Source organism: Thunnus maccoyii, chromosome 6 (genome assembly GCF_910596095.1).
Source record: "Thunnus maccoyii chromosome 6, fThuMac1.1, whole genome shotgun sequence".
Lineage (NCBI taxonomy): Eukaryota > Metazoa > Chordata > Actinopteri > Scombriformes > Scombridae > Thunnus > Thunnus maccoyii.
In genome coordinates this window covers 34,631,922-34,657,104 of record NC_056538.1, presented here as the reverse complement: position 1 = coordinate 34,657,104, position 25,183 = coordinate 34,631,922, and the positions used below count along the sequence as shown (strand labels likewise).

General features: G+C 40.2%; 2 protein-coding genes across 2 annotated transcripts in view; both read right to left on the bottom strand.

Annotated features, from left to right (window-relative positions):
* abcg1 (ATP-binding cassette, sub-family G (WHITE), member 1) overlaps nucleotides 1–16,044 on the bottom strand; it is a 56,661-nt gene extending 40,617 nt beyond the window's left edge. The window contains exon 1 of the mRNA XM_042414155.1: nucleotides 15,283–16,044. Within this exon, the coding sequence (XP_042270089.1) occupies nucleotides 15,283–15,687 (405 nt within the window). The 5' untranslated portion in view covers nucleotides 15,688–16,044. The remainder of the gene's footprint in view (nucleotides 1–15,282) is intronic.
* A 5,786-nt stretch (nucleotides 16,045–21,830) lies between these two features.
* LOC121898771 overlaps nucleotides 21,831–25,183 on the bottom strand; it is a 7,834-nt gene continuing 4,481 nt past the window's right edge. Inside the window, exons 3-5 of the mRNA XM_042414187.1 lie at nucleotides 23,278–23,607; nucleotides 22,559–22,641; nucleotides 21,831–22,438 (exon numbers count right to left, since the gene is read on the bottom strand). Of these exons, the coding sequence (XP_042270121.1) occupies nucleotides 22,319–22,438; nucleotides 22,559–22,641; nucleotides 23,278–23,607 (533 nt within the window). The 3' untranslated portion in view covers nucleotides 21,831–22,318. The remainder of the gene's footprint in view (nucleotides 22,439–22,558; nucleotides 22,642–23,277; nucleotides 23,608–25,183) is intronic.

The window sequence follows — 25,183 nt, the reverse complement described above, 5'->3', positions numbered from 1 at the left end:
TCCAAACCCACAACACCAACAAAGAAGAAAAACCCCAAAATGATGCAGCTCTTATTGATTCGAGGTTTCCAGCAGTGGAAAGTAACTAAATACATTTACTCAAGTACTGAAGTACAGTTTAGAGGTACTTGTGCTTTACTTGAGTATTTCCATGTGATGCTACTTTCTACATTTCAGAGGGAAATATTGTACTTTCTACTCCACTACATTTATTTGACAGCTTTAGTTACTTTTCAGATGAAGATTTGACACAATGGATAATATAACAAGCTTTTAAAATACAACACATTGTTAAAGATGAAACCAGTGGTTTCCAACCTTTTTGTCTTTTGACGTCTTACAAAAAGCAGTGTGTAGTCGGGGTCACATTTCACATGTCTATGAGTTGTTAACAGCTCCACCAAATAGTGATTTTTCCCTCTAAACTTCTCACATGCTTTCATTTCAATAAATGTTCAAATGATCCAATATTTCAGCAAAAATCAAAGATTAGAGAAAAAGTCCAAAAACTGAAAACAGATTTGTGTATCAGAACTTTGTTTTTTCTTCTTTCCTCTCCCATTAATCATCTCACCACCCCTCAGATTTATCTGGAAGATGGTTCCACAGGAGAGGAGCCTGATAGCTGAAGGCTCTGCCTCCCATTCTACTTTTAAAGACTGTAGGAACCACCAGTAAGCTGCATACTGGGAGCGCAGTGTTCTAGTGGGATAATACGGTACTATGAGCTCTTTAAGATATGATGGTGTCTGACCATTAAGGGCTTTGTAAGTTAGGAGAAGGATTTTAAATTCTATTCTAGATTTTACAGGAAGCCAATGCAGCGAAGCTGAAATGGGAGAAATGTGGTCTCTTTTTCTAGTTTTAGTCATTTGCATCAACAACATGATCAGTTTGGGAAGAACTAAAATCAGAAAGTGCAAACATGAGCAAAGTGTCTGCAGATAAATTAATGAACAATAAAAAGATGATATGAAAAAAATTGGGCTGGAGGACGTTTCCTACCCGCAGTTGGATGGCCTGCAGGTCCTCCATGTCCCCGTCCAGGACCGACCTCACGCCCCGCTGGGACGGTACTTCGACCTCGTGGCGGAGCGGATCCACCAGAACCGGACGGGGACGACTCTGGTTCACTGCAGCGCCGGCAGGAGCCGGTCCCCGTCTCTGATCATGGCCTACCTGATGAGGTCAGCAGACACTCACCTGTCACTGTTACTAACCCTGGAGGTCCGAGTTCAGGTCTCTGATGTGGTTCAGCAAGTAACTAAATACATTTTAAAAAACATCCTTTTAACTCTATTTTCTAAATCCTCCATCAGTTTGTCTGAATGATGTATTTGTGCAACTGTTACACAAATATTTAAGTTTAAAATGTTAAATTCTGTAAATGAGATTAAACAGATGCTGCTGTTCAGTCCAAACTGGTCTCATATCTGTTTACTGATCAGATCAGCTGATCAATTGATCAGGTTTCTTTTTAGTAAAACTACTGAACTAAGAGCAGAGTTGGAATAAACAGATCTGCAGTTTGTGAGTGAAACACTGAAATGAGCTCGGCTGTGATTGGACAGAAACGATGTAAAAAAACAAATCAATTTATTGTGACAGAAGAAGAAACGATCAGTATTACAGTCAGTACTACAGTCAGTACTACAGTCAGTACGTCAGTCAGTGCTACAGTCAGTACGTCAGTCAGTGCTACAGTCAGTACTACAGTCAGTACTACAGTCAGTACTACAGTCAGTACTACAGTCAGTACGTCAGTCAGTACTACAGTCAGTACTACAGTCAGTACTACAGTCAGTATTACAGTAAGTACTACAGTCAGTACTACAGTCAGTACTACAGTCAGTACGTCAGTCAGTACTACAGTCAGTACTACAGTCAGTACTACAGTCAGTATTACAGTAAGTACTACAGTCAGTACTACAGTCAGTACTACAGTCAGTACGTCAGTCAGTACTACAGTCAGTACTACAGTCAGTATTACAGTAAGTACTACAGTCAGTACTACAGTCAGTACTACAGTCAGTACGTCAGTCAGTACTACAGTAAGTACTACAGTCAGTACTACAGTCAGTACTACAGTCAGTACGTCAGTCAGTACTACAGTCAGTACTACAGTCAGTACTACAGTCAGTACGTCAGTCAGTACTACAGTAAGTACTACAGTCAGTACTACAGTCAGTACGTCAGTCAGTATTACAGTCAGTACTACAGTCAGTACTACAGTCAGTACTACAGTCAGTATTACAGTCAGTACTACAGTCAGTACTACAGTCAGTCAGTACTACAGTCAGTACTACAGTCAGTATTACAGTCAGTACGTCAGTCAGTATTACAGTCAGTACTACAGTCAGTACTACAGTCAGTCAGTACTACAGTCAGTACTACAGTCAGTATTACAGTCAGTACGTCAGTCAGTACGTCAGTCAGTACTACAGTCAGTACTACAGTCAGTACTACAGTCAGTATTACAGTCAGTACTACAGTCAGTACTACAGTCAGTACTACAGTCAGTACTACAGTCAGTATTACAGTAAGTACTACAGTCAGTACTACATTCAGTACGTCAGTCAGTACTACAGTAAGTACTACAGTCAGTACTACAGTCAGTACTACAGTCAGTACTACAGTAAGTACTACAGTCAGTACTACAGTCAGTACGTCAGTCAGTATTACAGTCAGTACTACAGTCAGTGCTACAGTCAGTACTACAGTCAGTACTACAGTCAGTACTACAGTCAGTATTACAGTCAGTACTACAGTCAGTACTACAGTCAGTCAGTACTACAGTCAGTACTACAGTCAGTATTACAGTCAGTACTACAGTCAGTACGTCAGTCAGTACGTCAGTCAGTACTACAGTCAGTACTACAGTCAGTATTACAGTCAGTACTACAGTCAGTGCTACAGTCAGTGCTACAGTCAGTACTACAGTCAGTACTACAGTCAGTATTACAGTCAGTACTACAGTCAGTACTACAGTCAGTCAGTACTACAGTCAGTACTACAGTCAGTATTACAGTCAGTACTACAGTCAGTATGTCAGTCAGTACGTCAGTCAGTACTACAGTCAGTACTACAGTCAGTATTACAGTCAGTACTACAGTCAGTACTACAGTCAGTCAGTACTACAGTCAGTACTACAGTCAGTATTACAGTCAGTACTACAGTCAGTACGTCAGTCAGTACGTCAGTCAGTATTACAGTCAGTATTACAGTCAGTACTACAATCAGTACTACAGTAAGTACGTCAGTCAGTACTACAGTCAGTATTACAGTCAGTACTACAGTCAGTACTACAGTCAGTACTACAGTAAGTACTACAGTCAGTATTACAGTCAGTACTACAGTCAGTACTACAGTCAGTACTGCAGTCAGTACGTCAGTCAGTGCTACAGTAAGTACTACAGTCAGTACTACAGTCAGTACTACAGTCAGTACGTCAGTCAGTACTACAGTCAGTACTACAGTCAGTACGTCAGTCAGTGCTACAGTCAGTACTACAGTCAGTACTACAGTCAGTACTACAGTCAGTACTGCAGTCAGTACGTCAGTCAGTGCTACAGTCAGTACTACAGTCAGTACTACAGTAAGTACTACAGTCAGTACTACAGTCAGTACTGCAGTCAGTACTACAGTCAGTACTACAGTAAGTACTACAGTCAGTACTACAGTCAGTGCTACAGTCAATACTACAGTCAGTACTACAGTAAGTACTGCAGTCAGTACTACAGTCAGTACTACAGTCAGTACGTCAGTCAGTGCTACAGTCAGTACTACAGTAAGTACTGCAGTCAGTACTACAGTCAGTACGTCAGTCAGTACTACAGTAAGTACTACAGTCAGTACTACAGTCAGTACTACAGTCAGTACGTCAGTCAGTACTACAGTCAGTACTACAGTCAGTACTACAGTCAGTACGTCAGTCAGTACTACAGTAAGTACTACAGTCAGTACTACAGTCAGTACGTCAGTCAGTATTACAGTCAGTACTACAGTCAGTACTACAGTCAGTACTACAGTCAGTATTACAGTCAGTACTACAGTCAGTACTACAGTCAGTCAGTACTACAGTCAGTACTACAGTCAGTATTACAGTCAGTACGTCAGTCAGTATTACAGTCAGTACTACAGTCAGTACTACAGTCAGTCAGTACTACAGTCAGTACTACAGTCAGTATTACAGTCAGTACGTCAGTCAGTACGTCAGTCAGTACTACAGTCAGTACTACAGTCAGTACTACAGTCAGTATTACAGTCAGTACTACAGTCAGTACTACAGTCAGTACTACAGTCAGTACTACAGTCAGTATTACAGTAAGTACTACAGTCAGTACTACAGTCAGTACGTCAGTCAGTACTACAGTAAGTACTACAGTCAGTACTACAGTCAGTACTACAGTCAGTACTACAGTAAGTACTACAGTCAGTACTACAGTCAGTACGTCAGTCAGTATTACAGTCAGTACTACAGTCAGTGCTACAGTCAGTACTACAGTCAGTACTACAGTCAGTACTACAGTCAGTATTACAGTCAGTACTACAGTCAGTACTACAGTCAGTCAGTACTACAGTCAGTACTACAGTCAGTATTACAGTCAGTACTACAGTCAGTACGTCAGTCAGTACGTCAGTCAGTACTACAGTCAGTACTACAGTCAGTATTACAGTCAGTACTACAGTCAGTGCTACAGTCAGTGCTACAGTCAGTACTACAGTCAGTACTACAGTCAGTATTACAGTCAGTACTACAGTCAGTACTACAGTCAGTCAGTACTACAGTCAGTACTACAGTCAGTATTACAGTCAGTACTACAGTCAGTATGTCAGTCAGTACGTCAGTCAGTACTACAGTCAGTACTACAGTCAGTATTACAGTCAGTACTACAGTCAGTACTACAGTCAGTCAGTACTACAGTCAGTACTACAGTCAGTATTACAGTCAGTACTACAGTCAGTACGTCAGTCAGTACGTCAGTCAGTATTACAGTCAGTATTACAGTCAGTACTACAATCAGTACTACAGTAAGTACGTCAGTCAGTACTACAGTCAGTATTACAGTCAGTACTACAGTCAGTACTACAGTCAGTACTACAGTAAGTACTACAGTCAGTATTACAGTCAGTACTACAGTCAGTACTACAGTCAGTACTGCAGTCAGTACGTCAGTCAGTGCTACAGTAAGTACTACAGTCAGTACTACAGTCAGTACTACAGTCAGTACGTCAGTCAGTACTACAGTCAGTACTACAGTCAGTACGTCAGTCAGTGCTACAGTCAGTACTACAGTCAGTACTACAGTCAGTACTACAGTCAGTACTGCAGTCAGTACGTCAGTCAGTGCTACAGTCAGTACTACAGTCAGTACTACAGTAAGTACTACAGTCAGTACTACAGTCAGTACTGCAGTCAGTACTACAGTCAGTACTACAGTAAGTACTACAGTCAGTACTACAGTCAGTGCTACAGTCAATACTACAGTCAGTACTACAGTAAGTACTGCAGTCAGTACTACAGTCAGTACTACAGTCAGTACGTCAGTCAGTGCTACAGTCAGTACTACAGTAAGTACTGCAGTCAGTACTACAGTCAGTACTACAGTAAGTACTACAGTCAGTACTACAGTCAGTACTACAGTAAGTACTACAGTCAGTACTACAGTAAGTACTGCAGTCAGTACTACAGTCAGTACTACAGTAAGTACTACAGTCAGTACTACAGTAAGTACTGCAGTCAGTACTACAGTAAGTACTGCAGTCAGTACTACAGTCAGTACTACAGTAAGTACTACAGTCAGTACTACAGTAAGTACTGCAGTCAGTGCTACAGTCAGTACTACAGTAAGTACTGCAGTCAGTACTACAGTCAGTACTACAGTCAGTACGTCAGTCAGTACTACAGTCAGTACTACAGTAAGTACTGCAGTCAGTACTACAGTCAGTACTACAGTCAGTACGTCAGTCAGTACTACAGTCAGTACTACAGTAAGTACTGCAGTCAGTACTACAGTCAGTACTACAGTCAGTACGTCAGTCAGTACTACAGTCAGTACTACAGTCAGTACTACAGTCAGTACTACAGTCAGTACGTCAGTCAGTACTACAGTCAGTACTACAGTCAGTACGTCAGTCAGTACTACAGTCAGTACTACAGTCAGTACTACAGTCAGTACGTCAGTCAGTACTGCAGTCAGTACTACAGTCAGTACGTCAGTAAGTACTACAGTCAGTACTACAGTCAGTACTGCAGTCAGTGCTACAGTCAGTACGTCAGTCAGTACTGCAGTCAGTACTACAGTCAGTACGTCAGTCAGTACTACAGTCAGTACTACAGTCAGTACTACAGTCAGTACGTCAGTCAGTACTGCAGTCAGTACTACAGTCAGTACGTCAGTAAGTACTACAGTCAGTACTACAGTCAGTACTGCAGTCAGTACGTCAGTCAGTGCTACAGTCAGTACTACAGTCAGTACTACAGTAAGTACTACAGTCAGTACTACAGTCAGTACTGCAGTCAGTACGTCAGTCAGTGCTACAGTCAGTACTACAGTCAGTACAACAGTCAGTACTACAGTCAGTACGTCAGTCAGTACTACAGTCAGTACTACAGTCAGTACTTCAGTCAGTACTACAGTCAGTACGTCAGTCAGTACTACAGTCAGTACTACAGTCAGTACTTCAGTCAGTACTGCAGTCAGTACTACAGTCAGTACTGCAGTCAGTACTGCAGTCAGTACGTCAGTCAGTACTGCAGTCAGTACTACAGTCAGTACTACAGTCAGTACGTCAGTCAGTACTGCAGTCAGTACTACAGTCAGTACGTCAGTAAGTACTACAGTCAGTACTACAGTCAGTACTGCAGTCAGTGCTACAGTCAGTACTACAGTCAGTACTACAGTCAGTACTGCAGTCAGTGCTACAGTCAGTACTACAGTCAGTACTACAGTAAGTACTACAGTCAGTACTGCAGTCAGTACGTCAGTCAGTACTGCAGTCAGTACTGCAGTCAGTACTACAGTAAGTACTACAGTCAGTACGTCAGTCAGTACCACAGTCAGTGCTACAGTCAGTACTGCAGTCAGTACTGCAGTCAGTCTTTGTACATCATTAACACTGCTGGATGGTGTGTAGTAGGTTTGTGTATTTTGGATTGCTTCTCTTTCTTGTTTTGTGAACACGCTGCAAACTAATTTCCCTCGGAGATCATAGAGTTAATCTAATAAATCATGCAAAGGAATTCCAGTAGAGCTGCAGGATATGAATATAGAGCTGCAGAACATGAATATAGAGCTGCAGAATATGAATATAGAGCTGCAGAATATAAATATAGATCTGCAGAATATGAATATAGAGCTGCAGAATATGAATGTAGTTCTGCAGAATATAAATATGGATCTGCAGGATATGAATATATAGCTGCAGAATATGAATATAGAGCACAGAATATGAACACAGAGCTGCAGAATATGAATATATAGCCGCAAAATATGAATATAGAGCTGCAGAATATGAATATAGAGCACAGAATATGAATATAGAGCACAGAATATGAACACAGAGCTGCAGAATATGAATATATAGCTGCAGAATATGAATTCAGAGCTGCAGAGTATGAATACAGAGCTGCAGAGTATGAATACAGAGCTGCAGGATATGAATATATAGCTGCAGAACATGAATATAGAGCTGCAGGATATGAATATATAGCTGCAGAACATGAATATATAGCTGCAGAATATGAATTCAGAGCTGCAGAATATGAATATAAATCTGCAGAACATGAATATAGAGCTGCAGGATATGAATATATAGCTGCAGAATATGAATATAAATCTGCAGAACATGAATATAGAGCTGCAGAATATGAATATATAGCTGCAGGATATGATTATAGAGCTGCAGGATATGAATATATAGCTGCAGAATATGAATATAGAGCTGCAGAGTATGAATACGGAGCTGCAGGATATGAATATATAGCTGCAGAACATGAATATAGAGCTGCAGGATATGAATATATAGCTGCAGAATATGAATATAGAGCTGCAGGATATGAATATATAGCTGCAGAGTATGAATATAGAGCTGCAGGATATGAATATAGAGCTGCAGAACATGAATATATAGCTGCAGAATATGAATATATAGCTGCAGGATATGAATATAGAGCTGCAGAGTATGAATACAGAGCTGCAGAATATGAATATATAGCTGCAGAACATGAATATAGAGCTGCAGGATATGAATATATAGCTGCAGAATATGAATATAGAGCTGCAGGATATGAATATAGAGCTGCAGGATATGAATACAGAGCAGCAGAGTATGAATACAGAGCTGCAGGATATGAATATATAGCTGCAGGATATGAATATAGAGCTGCAGAACATGAATATAGATCTGCAGAATATAAATATAGATCTGCAGAATATGAATATAGAGCTGCAGAATATGAATATAGAGCTGCTGAACATGAATATAGTTCTGCAGAATATGAATATAGTCCTGCAGAATATGAATATAGAGCACAGAATATGAATATAGAGCTGCAGAATATGAATATAGAGCTGCAGGATATGAATACAGAGCTGCAGAGTATGAATATAGAGCTGCAGGATATAAATACAGAGCTGCAGAATATGAATATAATTCTGCAGAATATAAATATAGTCCTGCAGAATATGAATATAGAGCACAGAATATGAATATAGTTCTGCAGAATATAAATATAGTCCTGCAGGATATGAATATAGAGCTGCAGAACATGAATATAGTTCTGCAGAATATGAATATAGTCCTGCAGAATATGAATATAGAGCACAGAATATGAATATAGAGCTGCAGAATATGAATATAGAGCTGCAGAGTATGAATATAGAGCTGCAGGATATGAATACAGAGCTGCAGAATATGAATATAATTCTGCAGAATATAAATATAGAGCTGCAGAATATGAATATAGAGCTGCAGAATATGAATATAGAGCTGCAGAATATGAATATAGTCCTGCAGAATATGAATAAAGAGCTGCAGAATATGAACATAGAGCTGCAGAATATGAAGATGAGCAGCAGAGACGCCTGAGAGGACGCCTGAGAGGACGCCTGAGAGGACGCCTGACAGGACGGGACAGTGGTGTTGAGTTGTCCTCAGAGGACAGACTGAAGGACTTCTAGAGTTTTGTACTAAAACATATTTATTTCTTCTATAAATTGATATTTAGACGTCCTCTCTTACCAATCAACAATCAGAATGCAATATTGACATCGAGTTGGTCCAATGATAGTTTCCAGAATTCATCTTCAATTCTCTCCACTGTAAGGCAGAGTAGCAGCAGTAGATAGCTTCTTGCTTAGTCAGTGCAACAGCTGGCTTGTTGTAGCAGCCTGAAGGACTCTTTATACATCCATGGAAGGACTGTTAAGACTGTTGTTAAGCTAACGGGAGAAATTATCTGGACTGTGCAGTGCAGCAACAGCAGGACACCGCCAGGGAGGCTGGAGAGAGAAGCAACCGGAGAAACAACCAGGAGAGTTAGCTTGTTTGTCATTGTTGCTAATGATATCAGACTGGTTAACCAGCAGCCATAAAGTTCTGTTAACTAACATACAAAATGACCAACAGCCACAAATGGACGTTATGACATGAATACTTCATCTCCATGAAAGAAAGAAGAAGACGTCAGATAACGTGAGTCAGATACTGCTTCTCTGTCTCTTTGGTCGCTAATTATATCTCTGATGGTTAAATGTCCTCTGTGTGGCTTTTTTATGTTTTTAATCCCCTTAACAAGAATGCAGCAGAGATCATATAACGTGTTGTGGGTAAGATTAGTTTGCTTGTTGAAGTTACAGTGAGCTGTCTGGACTCACTCATTCATTCGTTTTTAATTGAGTGGTTGTTCAGTCACCTGTTGATGTTGTGTGATTAGTGAATGAGTGTGCAGGAGGTCTGGCTGCTGCTTCTGACCGTTTCTTTAGTTCGTTTTTAAGCTGAGTCGTATATTGAGTAATAAGCTTAAAGTAACTAGAATAACAAGTGTTAACTAGTGGTGTAACGGATTGTAGTTCATCCTTGATCCATATGGATCGCCCCCCACGGTTCGGCAGGCATATGAACTGCGGATTAATTGCTAAATTTAATGTCTCATTTAAGACAAAGTAAACAAACTGCTCTAAGTACAAGTCATGGGCAGACAGCGTGTCGCTAACAGGGATTTTAAAGAGCAACGATCAAACCAGCATCTAACGGGTCAGAAGTGAAATTTGAGTTATGTTTACCTGCTGTCTAATTTGCTGCAGCTGAGCAGCTAATAAGCATCTTGCTGCTAACTGATGTTAGCGGTGAATGTTTGTTATCATCAAGTTTTGATGATGTGGACAGGCTGATTCATTCACTGTTTAAAAGAGGAAGGTATCATGTCTCATATTGCAATAATTGAGCATTGAATATTTTATATATTTTATTTTATTTTATTCAAACATTGGACATCTTAAGTGTTGTTTTCATTTCAGACCATGGGCCAAAGTTCCTTGCTGTTTCTGGCTGTAAGTGTGTTACAAAATTAATGGAAAACAAAGTTTTATTTGTCTCCCCCTTTTTTTCGCTGATCCTAATAATGATCTGATCCATGATTCAAATCCGTGATACGATCCGAATTGTGAGTTTTGTGTTCATGTTAACACCCCTAGTGTTAACATGTCAGCTTTGTAGACTATATTTTGTATGTCGCGCACATAGATAAGAGTGTGTAAGTCATGTATTTGATACATGCATTAATACTTTCTGATGTGAACCTACACTTTTAGATCTGTGAATGTTTTCAGTGTTCAGTCTTTCTAGTATTCAGCACTGATCTGTTCCTGTATCACATTATAAGCTCTGTGCTACTTTATATATTTCTGTGTACCAAGAAAATACATAGGAAACACAAGTAAATCATGTGATATGTTGTCTGTTTTTGATGAGAACATAAATTTGTTGTCACAAAAGAACAGTACTATAAATTTGAATTTCACTTTGTTGGTAAAATGACACATCTGAACCAGTCCATGGCTAAAATGAGCACTTCTTTGTTTAGAGACAATATGTATATGCTAAATGTCTTTAAAGAAGCAGCTTTTTCACCACTCAAGCAAATTGTTTTATTGGCATATAAAATTGCCCCCCACCCCTCCGATTTCATCAGGTGGGGGACAATGATATAGTTTGATGCGGTATGTTGGTTTTCCTCCTGTCCTCCCCAATTTTTTGAGTCACCAGTGGCCACTGACGTATATAGACCTTTCTGCTGTATCCTACAAAAATGAGCTGCATTCAACTCCCACACCCATCCCCCCCCTTTCTTCCCTCCTATTCTCTCTATTCTTGCGAGGACCCGTTCTGTGTCCAGCTGCAGTTACTTATTGTCTCTACACACCTGACAGTACACATTTGAATCAAACTTTCAAAATAAAAGCACACCACACTTGTAAGAAATATCCCTCATTTTTAAAAAGCAAAATGATCTGATCCCGACGGGCCAGAGTGCGAGGTCCCAACGCTGCTTGCAGCTTTAATTATTTATAATAATTTCTATTGATTTAATAGTCCTCAGTTATTGCTGATAGCCAAACCTGTAACCAAGGCCAACAATATAATCAATAAAAAGCCGTCCTGTGTGAGGAGTGTGTGTAGTTGCTTTAACCTCACATATCAATGTTTATTTTCACAACTGAGCACACACTTCTTAACCTTTTTCTGTCTGAACTAAATATAAATGGAATTTATAATGAAATGATATGAAACATTCTACAGTATTATTGATTTGCTGTTATCAAAGTCAAATGAATTGACGCTGCTCAGGTAGGCAGGCTGTGAGTCCCAGACGAGGCTGGTATCAGTAATATTTACTCCTCTATGAACAGTCAGACTGTTAAACCAGCAGGCAAATCATGTTCATGTTTTTACCGTCTGATTTCAGGGAAGAGATGGATTCCTCTTCAGTCCAATTCAAAATGTACAACTTTATTTCCTTTTAACAAACAAACAACACATGGTACAACCTCCTAACACTGATATTTTCATCAAAGCTGAAAAAATTGACATAGTCACTGATTTTAAATATCTTGGTGTGACACTGGATCCAAATTTGAACTTTAAGAAACATGTTAAAAACGGTTAAAACCATAAAGAACAACTTAGCAAATTTAGAAACTGTCTCTCTTTGGACGCAGCCAAGATATTTATGCAGCTATGATTCTTTCTCAGATGTCTTATTGCATCACATGTTGGAGGCAGGCTGGAGAAACAGCCATCAAACCTCTTGAGTCCTTATACAAACAAACTCTAAAGACAAAAAGCCAATGCATCTCCATCACTGTAGGGTTCTGGAGAAAAACAATTTACTGAGCTTTGACAATTTTAGATTATTCTCAAATTTGTGCCTAGTTTATAAAATGTTAAATGGTTTGTCCTCCTCCACTATGTGACTATGTGTTCACTTGCTCAGTAAGTTCTATTAGATCCTCCAGAATATCCTCTATACATGATTGGACCATTTCATCACACTGCATTTGGACAGTCAGCTTTCTCTGTGAAAGCCACAACTCAGTGGGACGTCCTACCTGATGATATGAAGAACTGCAGTTTTATCAATACATTCAAAGCCAAATTAAAACATCTGCTAAAAACTAGAATGGAGAATGAAGGAACACTTCCTGTCTTATCTCATGTTGATCAGAAATGACGTCCAGACTGTTTTATTAGCTGACATGTAAACATATACTGTAGCCTGTTTATTTTTATGATGACAGCATGTTGTGCTGTTGCATGTTGGGATTATTTTCTATTCACTATTGAAGTTTGCTGCACATAGAGCTGAATTAAACAGTGACTTGCAAGAATGACAATCAGTTTATTGGCACATCTGGCTGAGTGATGCATCCACAGTACTGAAAGGAGCTTTAATTCTGACATGTTAAATTAACATTTAACCTTTTGTTTTGTTGTATATGATCACATCTCCTATAGGACAAGACATGAACATGATGTCAAATCACTGAGAGTGAAAATATCGCACCACTTGATGAATTAAATATTAGAAAAAGGATGAAAATATTCCTGCAAATGCAATGGTCAAGTTCAAGTTTCATAATTGTTTCATAATAATTTTATAAATGTTACTGTAACAGCTGAGAGAATAAAAAACAGTGATTTATATCACTCATCATTTCATAGACTAGACCATCCATCTGATTAATTTACATTACTGATGGTTTATGGAGTTTAGTGAAACTGTGGGATCAGAAATATTCTTAACCATATTTTGATGTATTTTCTTCAAAATGTGTTAAATCTAAAGGAGAACTCCTGATGAACTGTGCTGCACCACTGAGCCGTTCAGCTCTGAGGACTACACTTACACCCAAACATACAGCCTGTTTCAAAGCAAAAACAACCGTATCTCATCTTTGGGGTTTAACATTTCTCTGCCAGATTAACTTGTGTAATTGTTACTGCAATGACAGCAACACACAAGCCCAGTTTGTTGCACCTGTGGAGTTAAACATCTTTCAAAGATCAGAGGTTATAATGTCTGCTTAAATTATTTGGAGGGAACATAAACTGTGGGATTCAATGACAACATGATGAAGTATTCACATCACAACATGCACACCGCTGTCACTGAAGATTACATCACAGAGATGTCAGGAGAAATACCTGAGCTGCTTAAGTTAGTCACAGTTAAAGACTAATGAGTAAAAGTGTGTGTTAAGATGACTCTTGAAAATCTCAGTCGGTCTCTGTCAGTTATGTGCGTTTGTTATCTGTGGAAGCTACAGAGAGCGGTTCAGTAAACAACACCAGATTTAAAGTAAGTTCCCCATTAAATCGTCAAACTGGAGAAACAGAAGCAAACTGAGAGAAAACCACACAGACACAAACTCAGCAAGGATGCCAGGGACTGTTATCTGGCTAAATTAGCATCTATAAACAACATTGCTCCATATGATCCATACCCTGCGTATCATAGCAACTGCCTCACATGCAGCCACATCCACAACACAATACCCAAATGTGAGCTGGGGGGGATTCCATAGTTTTGGGGCAGCAATTAAACCAGTCAATGACGACATCCCAGCATATATTCATACATCTCAAGAGTTTTAATAATGCAACTTTCTTTGTGACTTCACCAAAAGTATGTCATCAGAAAGAGGACATGGTTCAAACGTTAAAAGATTATAGTTATTTTTCCCCAAATAATTAAAGCAGACACTCGTGCCGGCGTGGTGTCCAGTTCTCTTCATGGATGTATAAAGACAACTGGATACAGGAACAGTCACATGATGCATGTTTCAAAAGTCTTGAAGAACGTACGATTGAATTGTTTTATCCCCGTTCAAGTTAGCTGGAGGGCTAAACCGGAAGTAGCCGTCTCAGCCGGTGGAAGTCTCTAGTGAGCATGCTCCATGAATGCATGTGCAGTATATTTTTATCAAAGTACATAAGTCAACTGTTTTAGCAGCTTTCTTATTTTTAGAGTTAAATATGGTTTTAATGTATTGTTTGGTTTCATTTTCAAAAACACATAAACTCACCCGACTCAATCACAATTCCTGAGAAAACATGAAATAAGAACTTTTGACTGCTTTCCTGCTACTATGACTGAAGGCTTGTTAAAATAAGGTAAATCCAACAACAAACCATGTAGTCATATTTAAAAAGTCACACATCTTAACACACTATATCTCTAAAAATACAAGTAATGTAATTTTCATTATTGTTGAAATTAAACATAACTATCACCAAATCATCTATCTTTAGCTCATACAGTCTATGCTTTAGCTTGGTTAGCACATGCATTCAATATGTTAGTCATTGTTTATTTTTGTTATCTTCATTTTAGACAAAGAAATATGCCATCACTGACCAGCTCGACATCCTCCACAGAGGCCAAGAGTGAATATAAATATCATGGAAATATCTGGAAATCAGATCTTGCCTATTGTGATTTCAGCATAAGAGGAATTTTTTCATTTGAGAACGATATGAACTAACTGAAGTTTTTAACATTAAATTACATCCATTAAACACTCATAGAGCACACTGCAGACTGGTAAAATATAGAAAAATAAAATAGAAATATAAAATATGTTAAATTTAATAACACACCAGCACAAGGTTTCATATAAAGGTGATATTTCTTTTCATTTTAAAATCAACAGGAGCCTAAATCTACATTATTGGTGGCAGCTGCATTCGACATGGAGAAAAACAACTATCAGGACCAACCTTGGTCTGGATGTCCGGGTCCAGTGGTTCGGCTAGGGGGACGTGGTTTGGAGAAACCTCCTCCCCGTCTTTCATCGGTGCCTTGGAGGAGGAGCTGTGCCAGATGTCCTGATGATCCACTGTGGAGGAAATGACCTCAGGAGCATCAAGAGCATCAAGCATGTCGCAGGGAACAAGCAGGACCTGCAAGATCTCAACCGACAGTTTCCTCAGATGAAGATCATCTTCTCTGCCATCACCCAGCAGGGCCGGTTGAGGTCTGCCCACAATAAGAAGATGGACAAAGCCCAGTGCTTCATTAACAGTGTGATGCCTACCTTTGTTTTGTCTGTAGGTGGAAGCATTGTACATCATCCTCAGATAAAGCATCGAAGTCCTGGCCATTTTTTGGATGATGGAGTTCATTTCACTACTCTGGGAAATGATATATTTTTAACAAATATCACCAAGTGTCTGGAAGACCAAATCCAGACGGTGATGCTGGATTTGGATTTCCTGCTAATGTTTTGGCAGCAAAAAAGAGGCCAGGATTTTATACTTCATGATGTTTGATGTGCAATTTTTTTTTAGATGCAAGGGTAGCCATCACACTTGTCAATTCTGTCACAGCTCTTCCTCTTCCTCTCCCTTCCTCTTCTATCTTCTCCAAACCCTTTGCTTTACCTCAGCCATTTCACCTGATGGACTTCCTCAGGTGTTTTCCCCCCATGGTTAATGTAATCAGGGGTTTGTAGAGTCAGACAAAAGTTCTGCCTGTTTTTGTGCAAATAAATATTTTTTTATTTAACTCTGGTATGCATGCCTCTGATTTACTGTAGCATCACACACTATTAGAAGAACAAGCAGTTTATGTAAAAGACTTCCAGAGTAAAGTTTTTTGCCTAACAAGTAAAGAACTTTACCTCACATCAGGGGTGTCACTGGGCCTATACATTTTCTTTAGCCCCCCCAAAATAAATGCACATTAGTAGTTTAAATCATAAATAGTTTTTTCTCATTCATTTTTCATTAAAATCAATTGAACTGTGCCATTGCATCTCCAAAGTCACAATGTACCTAAAGTTAGACCTCAAGTTGTTACTCCTTTGTTCATGGTTCTCCTGGCTCCTTGCTTCATGTTAGCTAACTTTGGGTTTGAGTGAGGAAAAGACAAGAGGATAGGCTATATAACACTAAAGTTATACAGTGGAAACCGCTTATATAATCCATATAAGCAGTTGATCACTGCTTATATGGATCAAAAAGCTCAGGACAGAATCAGTCCTATACAAATGTTGTTTACATAATTTGCTTATAGTAATCAAGTAGTCTGCTTACAGTTTTCATTTTGGGTCATTTCATACATGAAAACATGGGGGGAAAAATTAAATTACGGTAACTCTATTTTTATTTTTTACCTTACTCCCATGATACACATATGATATTGTGGCAATGCAGCACCATTATCAAGGGTGTGGAGGTGCGGGGTGTGGGTGTGTTTATTTGTAACCGCTGTGAAACAGTCAGAAAATAATGTGATCACTTTAAGCTGTTTCCACTGCTGACGAGCCATCCAGCCAAAGTGTGAACGAGCAAAAGAGATAGAAATAATGTTACTGACAGCTCTTTACATACTTTGTTTTTATATGCCTCTTAAGTATTTCAAAGCAATCATATCAGTAGGCATAGATTGTTGTTTATAATCAGTTAATGTCAGTGAAAAGGTCACATTGTGTTGATCATAACACAATTTTATGTCCCTCAATTCCTCAACATGTAGATGGAAATACAACATTTCTTCAAAAAAGGCAGCAACTCCGCTGAAGGCCAGTCAGGTGAGAAGATTTTGCCAGTTCAGACAAATACAAACTTAAACTGGTTGATCACTCATTAAGCTTTGAGTTCTTCTAAATGTGAGTTTAATAAAAAATGTTACTGAAAACAGGCGAGGAGAGGAAGAGGAGGAAGATGAAGGAGACTGACAGGGCTGAAGGAGCAGGTCTGATGAAGGTTAGTGATCAAGAAGAAAGCGAGTGGGAGTTGTTTAAGCTTTCAGTTAAAATTAATACTGAATTTTATGACATAGGCCTATTACTCTCACAAAATATAAACTTTTAGTTTTCGAGGTTCACACATCAAACATCAGTCTGTGTATCAATAACATACTGAGGACCTGCAACTTATCTAAGAGAGAGGAGATAACATTCCTTGACTTCAGTACCTTTGCTTGATCTGTGTCTGTTGTAAGTGGATGGAAAGCATTTAAGTCATATTAGATCTGTGCTGAATACAAACTATGCAGAGACAGATCTATTGAGTTGATTTTACACATATTGCTTCTCTAAAAAATCATGACAAACAGACATTTTGGGTCCATTAAAAAAAAATTCCTCCCCCCAGACCCTCTGGTAAAGGCTTAGCCCCCCTAACCATAAATCTCTAGCGACGCCCCTGCCTTACATCCCATTAGGTTTTATTTAATGCTGTCAAAGAAAACATACATGACATAACAAATGTATTTCTCATATACTGCTGGGGCAGCTGACAACAGTTAATGTTGAACACAGAAGCTGTGCTTCTCTAAGATCAGCTGCTTCTGAACTTATTCTTAAACACCAAACTGAGTGACAGTTTATGTCAATAAGTGTAAAGTAAGTAAGTAATGACTCAGGTGAGAGGACTGGCAGGATGAGGACACATAGGAAAGAGGGAGACATAGAGATGATTCAAAAGTAAGAGTACTTGTTTACTTTGCATTTTCTTTGAATGAAAAGTGATGTTGGGACGGGCAGTAGTGCGTTTGGTTATTAGCAATAATTCATAATTATCTATGATAATTATGAATTATGAAAATAAGATATTGTTAACATTAATCAATAATTCGGGCACCAACTGTTGGATCTGTGAGGAACACAGTTGATTATCTGCAATTATGACAATTAATAGAGTTATTGATATGAATTAACAAATTCGGGGCACCACCCGGAAACCGGGACCAATAACCAAACAAGGTAGTCTCATAAATGGGAGTTCACCTAGAATGTTAATATCTGAGAGATATCAACATTCAAGGATGAACAAAGAAGGGTGAATTCGAGCTCTGACTCCTTCAATCAGCCACTTTTCACAATATTACACACAATAATGACAGAAGAACTTCTCTTTAAAGATATAACAGTGTTTATTAAACTTAGCAAGATTAACAAAGTTAACAAATGCTTCAGTCAATAAACAACTATTCTAAGATCTAATCCTACCAAACAAAACACAAACAGCTATGTACAGGGTTAGACACATGCAGGGGAATGCATGTGTGTGTGTGTGTGTGTGTGTGTGTTTGTGCGCGTGTGTGTGACAAGATGGCAACGGGGGCCTGACGTGATGACGTCGTCGGTCTGCGACGCGGACGTGACTATGGGAGGAAGTCACGTCGCGCGAGAACCGGGTGGCAGAAGTATGGCGGTGTCTTGGTTAGATAGAAGGAAGACGGCACCGCCTGGTGGACGGCGTCTCGCACTCACCCACTTCTGTGAAAAACACACATGTCTGATGGTGGATAAGGAAAGACAAAGCGAAGCTTTGTCCGACGTTATCTGACCATCAGATGCGCAAAAGATGCTGGTGCGTGTATGTGTGTGTGTTAGTCAGAAGAGAGAAGGAAGAAGGAGAGAAAGCGATTGTGAGAGGAAGAGAAGCTTTGTCCACAGACAATGCGCGTACGGACGGCAGTCTGTAACGCACGTTGTCTGGTTTCTAATCGACAAAGCAACTTACTTTCTCTCTCACGATGGCACAAACACAGCAGTAGTCCCGAGCGGGACAAACACAAAACAGTCTAGCGTGGTGAACACAACTAAACAGGCAGCAAACTTAAAATACTCCTCAGAGTAAAGCAGGAAAAATGGACTCGGCGGTCCGTCAACAACACAACAAACAATAGCAAAAGCTAAGAGCTAAATGCTAAACAACAGCAACTGATGCTGATAAGAACACACAATTAACACTGCCTCTGCCCAGACTTATGCCTCTTACTTGGTCGCTTCAGAAAGCGAGCAGGGTGTGTGTGTAATCCGTCGTTATGTCTGGCTTTGTCCTGGGCTCGGATGCAGATGGTGGCCGTTCTCGCACAGTCAGCGAAAAGCACGGCAGCTGGCTCTCAGCGGCGTGGCGGAGAGAACAGCAGAGTCGACTCGGTGAAGAAGCGTTTCTTCAGTCTCGAGGGAATTTGAGGACGCTGGCTGCAGCAGCGGTCTCTCTCGGATCCGGGAATGTGTTCGGGTTAACACGGGCGAAGTCTCGTCTCGTCTGGCGAGGGGAGTCTTCAATGAGGGGAAAACACGTGCGTGGGGTATCCCCTTTAGTCAGCTGATTCACACAGGAACAGGAGTTACCCCGAGCTCAGTGACATGGGAAAGGCGTGTGCTTCAGGACATGTTCAGTTTTTAAAGGGGCGGTGATGTCACGGCTGCGTCATCAGGACGCTCCGCTGTGCAGGAGCGTCTCCGCCAATGAGGCTGTATGTTGACTGTTACCTGCTGAGGTGTGAAAATTGCAAAGCATCCTTGGAAATGGAGTTTGCAATGGACTCCCATTGTCTGTAAGCAGCATTTTTGGCGCTATTCCTTTGTCTCGGGGGAAACAAAGGAAGAAAGCAACTCGTGGTCAGGCCTCACAGGTTACATGTAGGCCCTCTCTGTGTGACCTCATACCAAGCTCAAAGTCCAACCACAAAGTAGGTAGCATTCAATACCTTTATGCACAAGTGTTCTTAATTAAGGCTGATACAAAATATCTTTGTCCCTGACTTCCACATGTTGGATTGTTGGAGAAATGTGTAGCGGCTCAAGTAAATAAACACCAAGATGGAATACTTGCACGGTTCACACATGGTTATTATTAGGTGACAGTGCAAACCACCGAGAATCACTCTGGTGCACACAGGTATGCAGACACTTCTGGCAGAAGGATGTTTGAGAATAGTGCAGTGTAGTGATCATCTTCCTCTTTTTCTGAAAGGACACAAAAGTAAAGACATCAGTACAAGAGATAATATTATAGTAAACAACTCAAAACTATATGGCACTGTCTTGTATACATATCCACACACTCATAATAGATACAACAGTCAATATTATTGATTAAAAGATTAATTTGAAATCATATTGGTCAACTTTACCTCAGTGTCTTGTGTCTGCTGCATCTTCAGAGTCTCTCAAGAGCTGCTGTTGTCACTGATGATGCTCTGGTCCTTCACTGGAGCTGCTCCTGTCCTCATTGGTGTCATCACTGTAGTCTGGCTTCTTCACCTGGGTTTTGATGTGTGAAAGAAATGTCAAAAAAAAGTTCTTAAATACAACAAGATGGTTTGTGGTAATCAAAATGAAAACCTGGAATGTTATATGATAAAATACATTTATTTCAAAGATATAATCTAGAAACACTGTGCCATGCATGAAATAACAGGGAATATATACAGGTCATTTTGGACCCATGTTGTGCTTTAGAAGGGTAGTGATACCAAAATGATTTTTATTCAAAAACTAAGAAAGGAAAAATGAAAATAAAGATTTGTGATGATGAATTGAGGAATACCTGGAATACTGAATGATGAAATTAATTAATTGCAAAGATAAAGAAAAAAACAACTCAGTCGGGTCACGTTTGACCCATGTTGTACACAAACATGATGTGATGTGAAATTCATGGCCACGTTACCTTTCAAGATGAAATTACTCACCAACCAAGTAATGTTCCATTTTTCAGCTTTTCCCCAACTGGGGTGAAACTTTCCAGCTTCCAAATAAGCTCGGAGTTGATGGAAAAACTGAAATTTGCTCATCTTTATCTCTTATCAGTCTCTCTCTTCGTCATAGACTACAAAACATTAACTAAATCGGTGCCTAAATTAGCTTTTCATGCACGACTCACATCCACGCTTGAAACTTAGATTCTGACATGTGTTTTGTCCAAGTGGTGTTGCTGTATGTAGCTTTCCAAGATAGTGGACCTGCTCGTGCAGGTTGACTCAGATCGTGTAGTGACAGTGACCATATTTGGACGAGAGGGTGGAGCTGACCCTAACTCTAGCTGCTAGCTCGGTTAGCACAGTGCATTTACAGTCTATGGTTAACTGTTATAATGCTAATGCTAATGCTAATTTTTGCTAGTGATAAACAGACTTAAAACCATTAAAACAAAATATTCTTACTTGAAAAACTGAACATTTGACTCCTTAGAGGATCTTTTAGTGCAACCAAACGCTGAACAAGACTTTTTTAACTTTGATGAACTGAATATCATGAAAATCTTAATTCCTTTTGTGGGTCTAACCTTCAAAATGAAACCAGCAAAGTATAAAAGTGTTATTGATACATTAGAAACTGATTTATTTGCATGAAACTGTCACATCCAATAAATGCAGGCTGAGTGAACATTCAGCAGAAACACATGTGCTTTAAATTCTGTCAAACAAAAGAATTTTTTTCTTGAAAACAGCAAAACAAAGATAAAATATTTGATTTCACTCAATAACTTTTTCTTTCATTGTTTCTTTAACTCAAAAAGCAAATATTCTGAAAAAAGCAAAAACACATTTCAGCTGAATAAGTAGTATATAGTATATAAAAGGCAGTGAAGAAAAAAGATATAAACCATCAAACAACTGGATGGATTTTTAAATGATTTGTTGACTCAACATTTATCCAGATGAGACCATAAAACTCAGGATTCATAAAAATATTTAAGTAAAAAACAGTTACAGCTGTTCACATGAGAGAAGTTAATGATGATAAAATATAACTATATACAGATAATCATGTTACAAATGGTCCAATCAGATCTCCTCTCTGCTCTTCTTCTACTGGTCTTAATAAAGGTCTCACTACTTCCTGTTGTGGCACTGAGCGTTGGTGCTGGATGTAAATCAGAAGCTGTGGAATCGACCAGTATGGACGTCATTCCTCGCCGTACTGGGCTGCAAAAACCAGGCTGAGACTGAGAGGAGAGATGAACCCAAAGATGATTTTCTTCTTCGGTGGTTTGTGGCTCCTTGGAGGTCCTACTCTGCTCCCTGGGCTCCTTCCTCTTCAGCCGGCTCTCCTTCAGCTCTGGAAACACCGAGGTTATAAGAATCCAGCTCAATGTTCTCCTGTGGGCCTGACTTCTGCCCCCTGCTGGCCTGGAGAGACATGACAACACAGATCTAAGTTACTGCATCACTCCTCTCTTCAGTTCAATATAAACAGGCTGAGTGCTTCATTTCAACCAGTCCTCTAAACAACAAACATGTGTTCAGTACCTTCAGGATGAAAAAGACGACAGCGACGACCAACAGCAGAGTCACCGGCAGGACGACCGGTCTGATGATATGAACTGTTGGATCTGACGAGACACATTCAGTCATCACATTAGATCACATGACATCATGAGAACAACAGCTTCCATCAAACAGAAACTTTAGTGACGTTAAATCTCCTAAAATCACTGAAGTGTGAAGCAGCTTGCTGATTATAAGTTCATCTGATCTCCTCTGTATGCTGATGATGTTGGACAAAAACAACTCATGTGTTTACAGCTGGTTTGAAAGAATGAATGAAAGTCTGCTGATTGTCTCCTTAAAGCTCCTGTCTGGTTGAAATGATTCAACTGATTGTTAAAAATCAACATCTTTACATGCAGTTAAATCAAATGTGATCCTGGTGAAGCTCTGAGTTCTCCTGATGACATTCAGCTCATCATGTAAAGTCCTGTTTATTATCATTATAGTGCTTATCTGGCTTCACTGACTCGTTTGCTGTCTTTTACTTTTCACTACAACACAGTTGTTATGGTTCAATAACATTAAAGAAGCCGGGAAGGAAACAGTTTACAGTTCCTTCATCAGATTCTGCCTCAGCTCTCTGTAGGTCGCTGGGTCGGTCCTGCTGCCTGATGACTTTTTATCATTTTTACAAACATGGAAACAAAGTCAGTGTGACGTCTCAGTTCCACTGAGCTTCACACTCTGCTTCAGCTTACCTGTGACAGTGAGAGACAGCAGACGGCTCTCAGAGGAGAAGTTATGAGCAAAAACATAGACGCCATAAACACAGCTGTAGTTTCCTTGGTGGGCGGGGTCTGCAGCAGGAAACAGGAAGTCAGCAGAGTGATTGACAGCTGGCTGGGTGTAGTTGTGTGCTGTCTTGGAGGAGGTGAAGGTGAGCTGGAAGGAGCCTCCTGGGTACTGAGGCTGGACGGAGCAGCTGATGGTGAAGTCGGAGCCCCGACGCACCAGAAACCCCTGCTGCTGGGCCTCGGAGACCCCGTCCATGGTAGAAGACACAGAGATGATTGGCTGAAGCAGCAGGTCTGTAAACACAGAGAGATGATGAATCCTTCTTCCTCTGTGAGAAGCTGAATGTTGTTTTCTTCTCATTTGTTTGTTCAAATAAATGAACGTTGATCAGTGAGGTGATCACACAACACAGAGAACTCCTACATTCATGTGTAATACAGAGGAGTCAGAGAGCAGAGGAGGAAACACATTAACATCCTCAGCTGCCTTCAGATCAGACAGAAAACAGCTGATCAACATGTTAATAAGACATTCATACAACACTGCAGGCACAATAGTTTCCAACAGGAACAAGTAGTGAACACGACACTGACATATCATCAGCTTTAAGTTGATATATTGAACTTGTTAGCAAACAGTTGCTTATTTGTTCAGGCAGCAAGCAACAACTATATTAATTAGTAATGTAGTTGTTGCTTGTAAGGTGGATGTGACTGAGCTGCTCAGGAGAGCTGCAGGGTGTGTGAGTGAACCACAGCATGTTGCTTAAAGCTGCAGATTGTCTCAGTTTGAAGCAATGAGCCTCCAGGAACAAGCTAACTTCTCTACCCTTTAGGATGCCGTCGTCCTGGATAAGTTTACAGTTCAGTGCAATGGAAACCAGCGACTATCACTGTGACAGAGGAAGGAAAATATTACTGTCATAGATGATGTCACTGATGGACTTACCTGAGCAGATGAGTTTCATGATGGAGGAAGAGGAACGTGATGATACACAGTCCCTCAGTGAAGATCCAGACTCAACACAGTCAGGATTGATCCACCATACAGATCTGACTGAGGGCTCATTTCTGTTTCCTGATGAAACAGCAGAGCCACAGTCTAACTCTGTACAAGCTCCAGCTGCTTTCTTCGGGCTCCAGTAAAAGTCATCCACTGGTCTCCACTCTCCCAGTTTCACCTCCAGTGTACCTGCACAGCGACTGGCTCCTCCCACCAACCTGACAGGCTCTGAACAGAAACAAGAGAGTCATCAGTAAAAGAATAAAGTGAGTTTCATTAGAACAGAAATGAAGCCAAATCAAAGCTGCAGCTCCTCTTCTACCTGAGCAGGTGAGTCCAACAGCTTTGCCAGGTGAGCAGGTGCTTCTAGCTGAGTCTGATCTTCCACAGTCCAGGAGAGCAGACTCATTGCCTCCACACTGGAACTCTTTGGTCCACATCGGAGCCTCCACTTCTCCATAGAGCGCCCCCTGGAGGACTGAAGGAGCCCCACAGCCGAGCTCCCTACAGACCACCTCTGCATCCTGCTGGTCAAAGTCAGCTTCACACACTGAGGACCACGACTGCTCAGACTTCACCTCCAGTCTGCCTGAACACAGACTAGTCCCATCCACCAGCCTGACAGAGTCTGGAGAGAGAGAGGATCTAAAATTTAATACTGATCTTGTTTTTCATGTGCAAACGATTTTCACACACACTCTGAGAGACACTCGGACATGTTGGCTTCATCCCCACTCAGATTTTTTACTGTGGGGAAAAGTAGTTCACTGGTACAGACCATCATATAAAGACTTAGAGCGCCAACTAGTGTTCACCATGCCAAATAACACCTGGACATTAATCATTACATACATAACAGATCTTTAT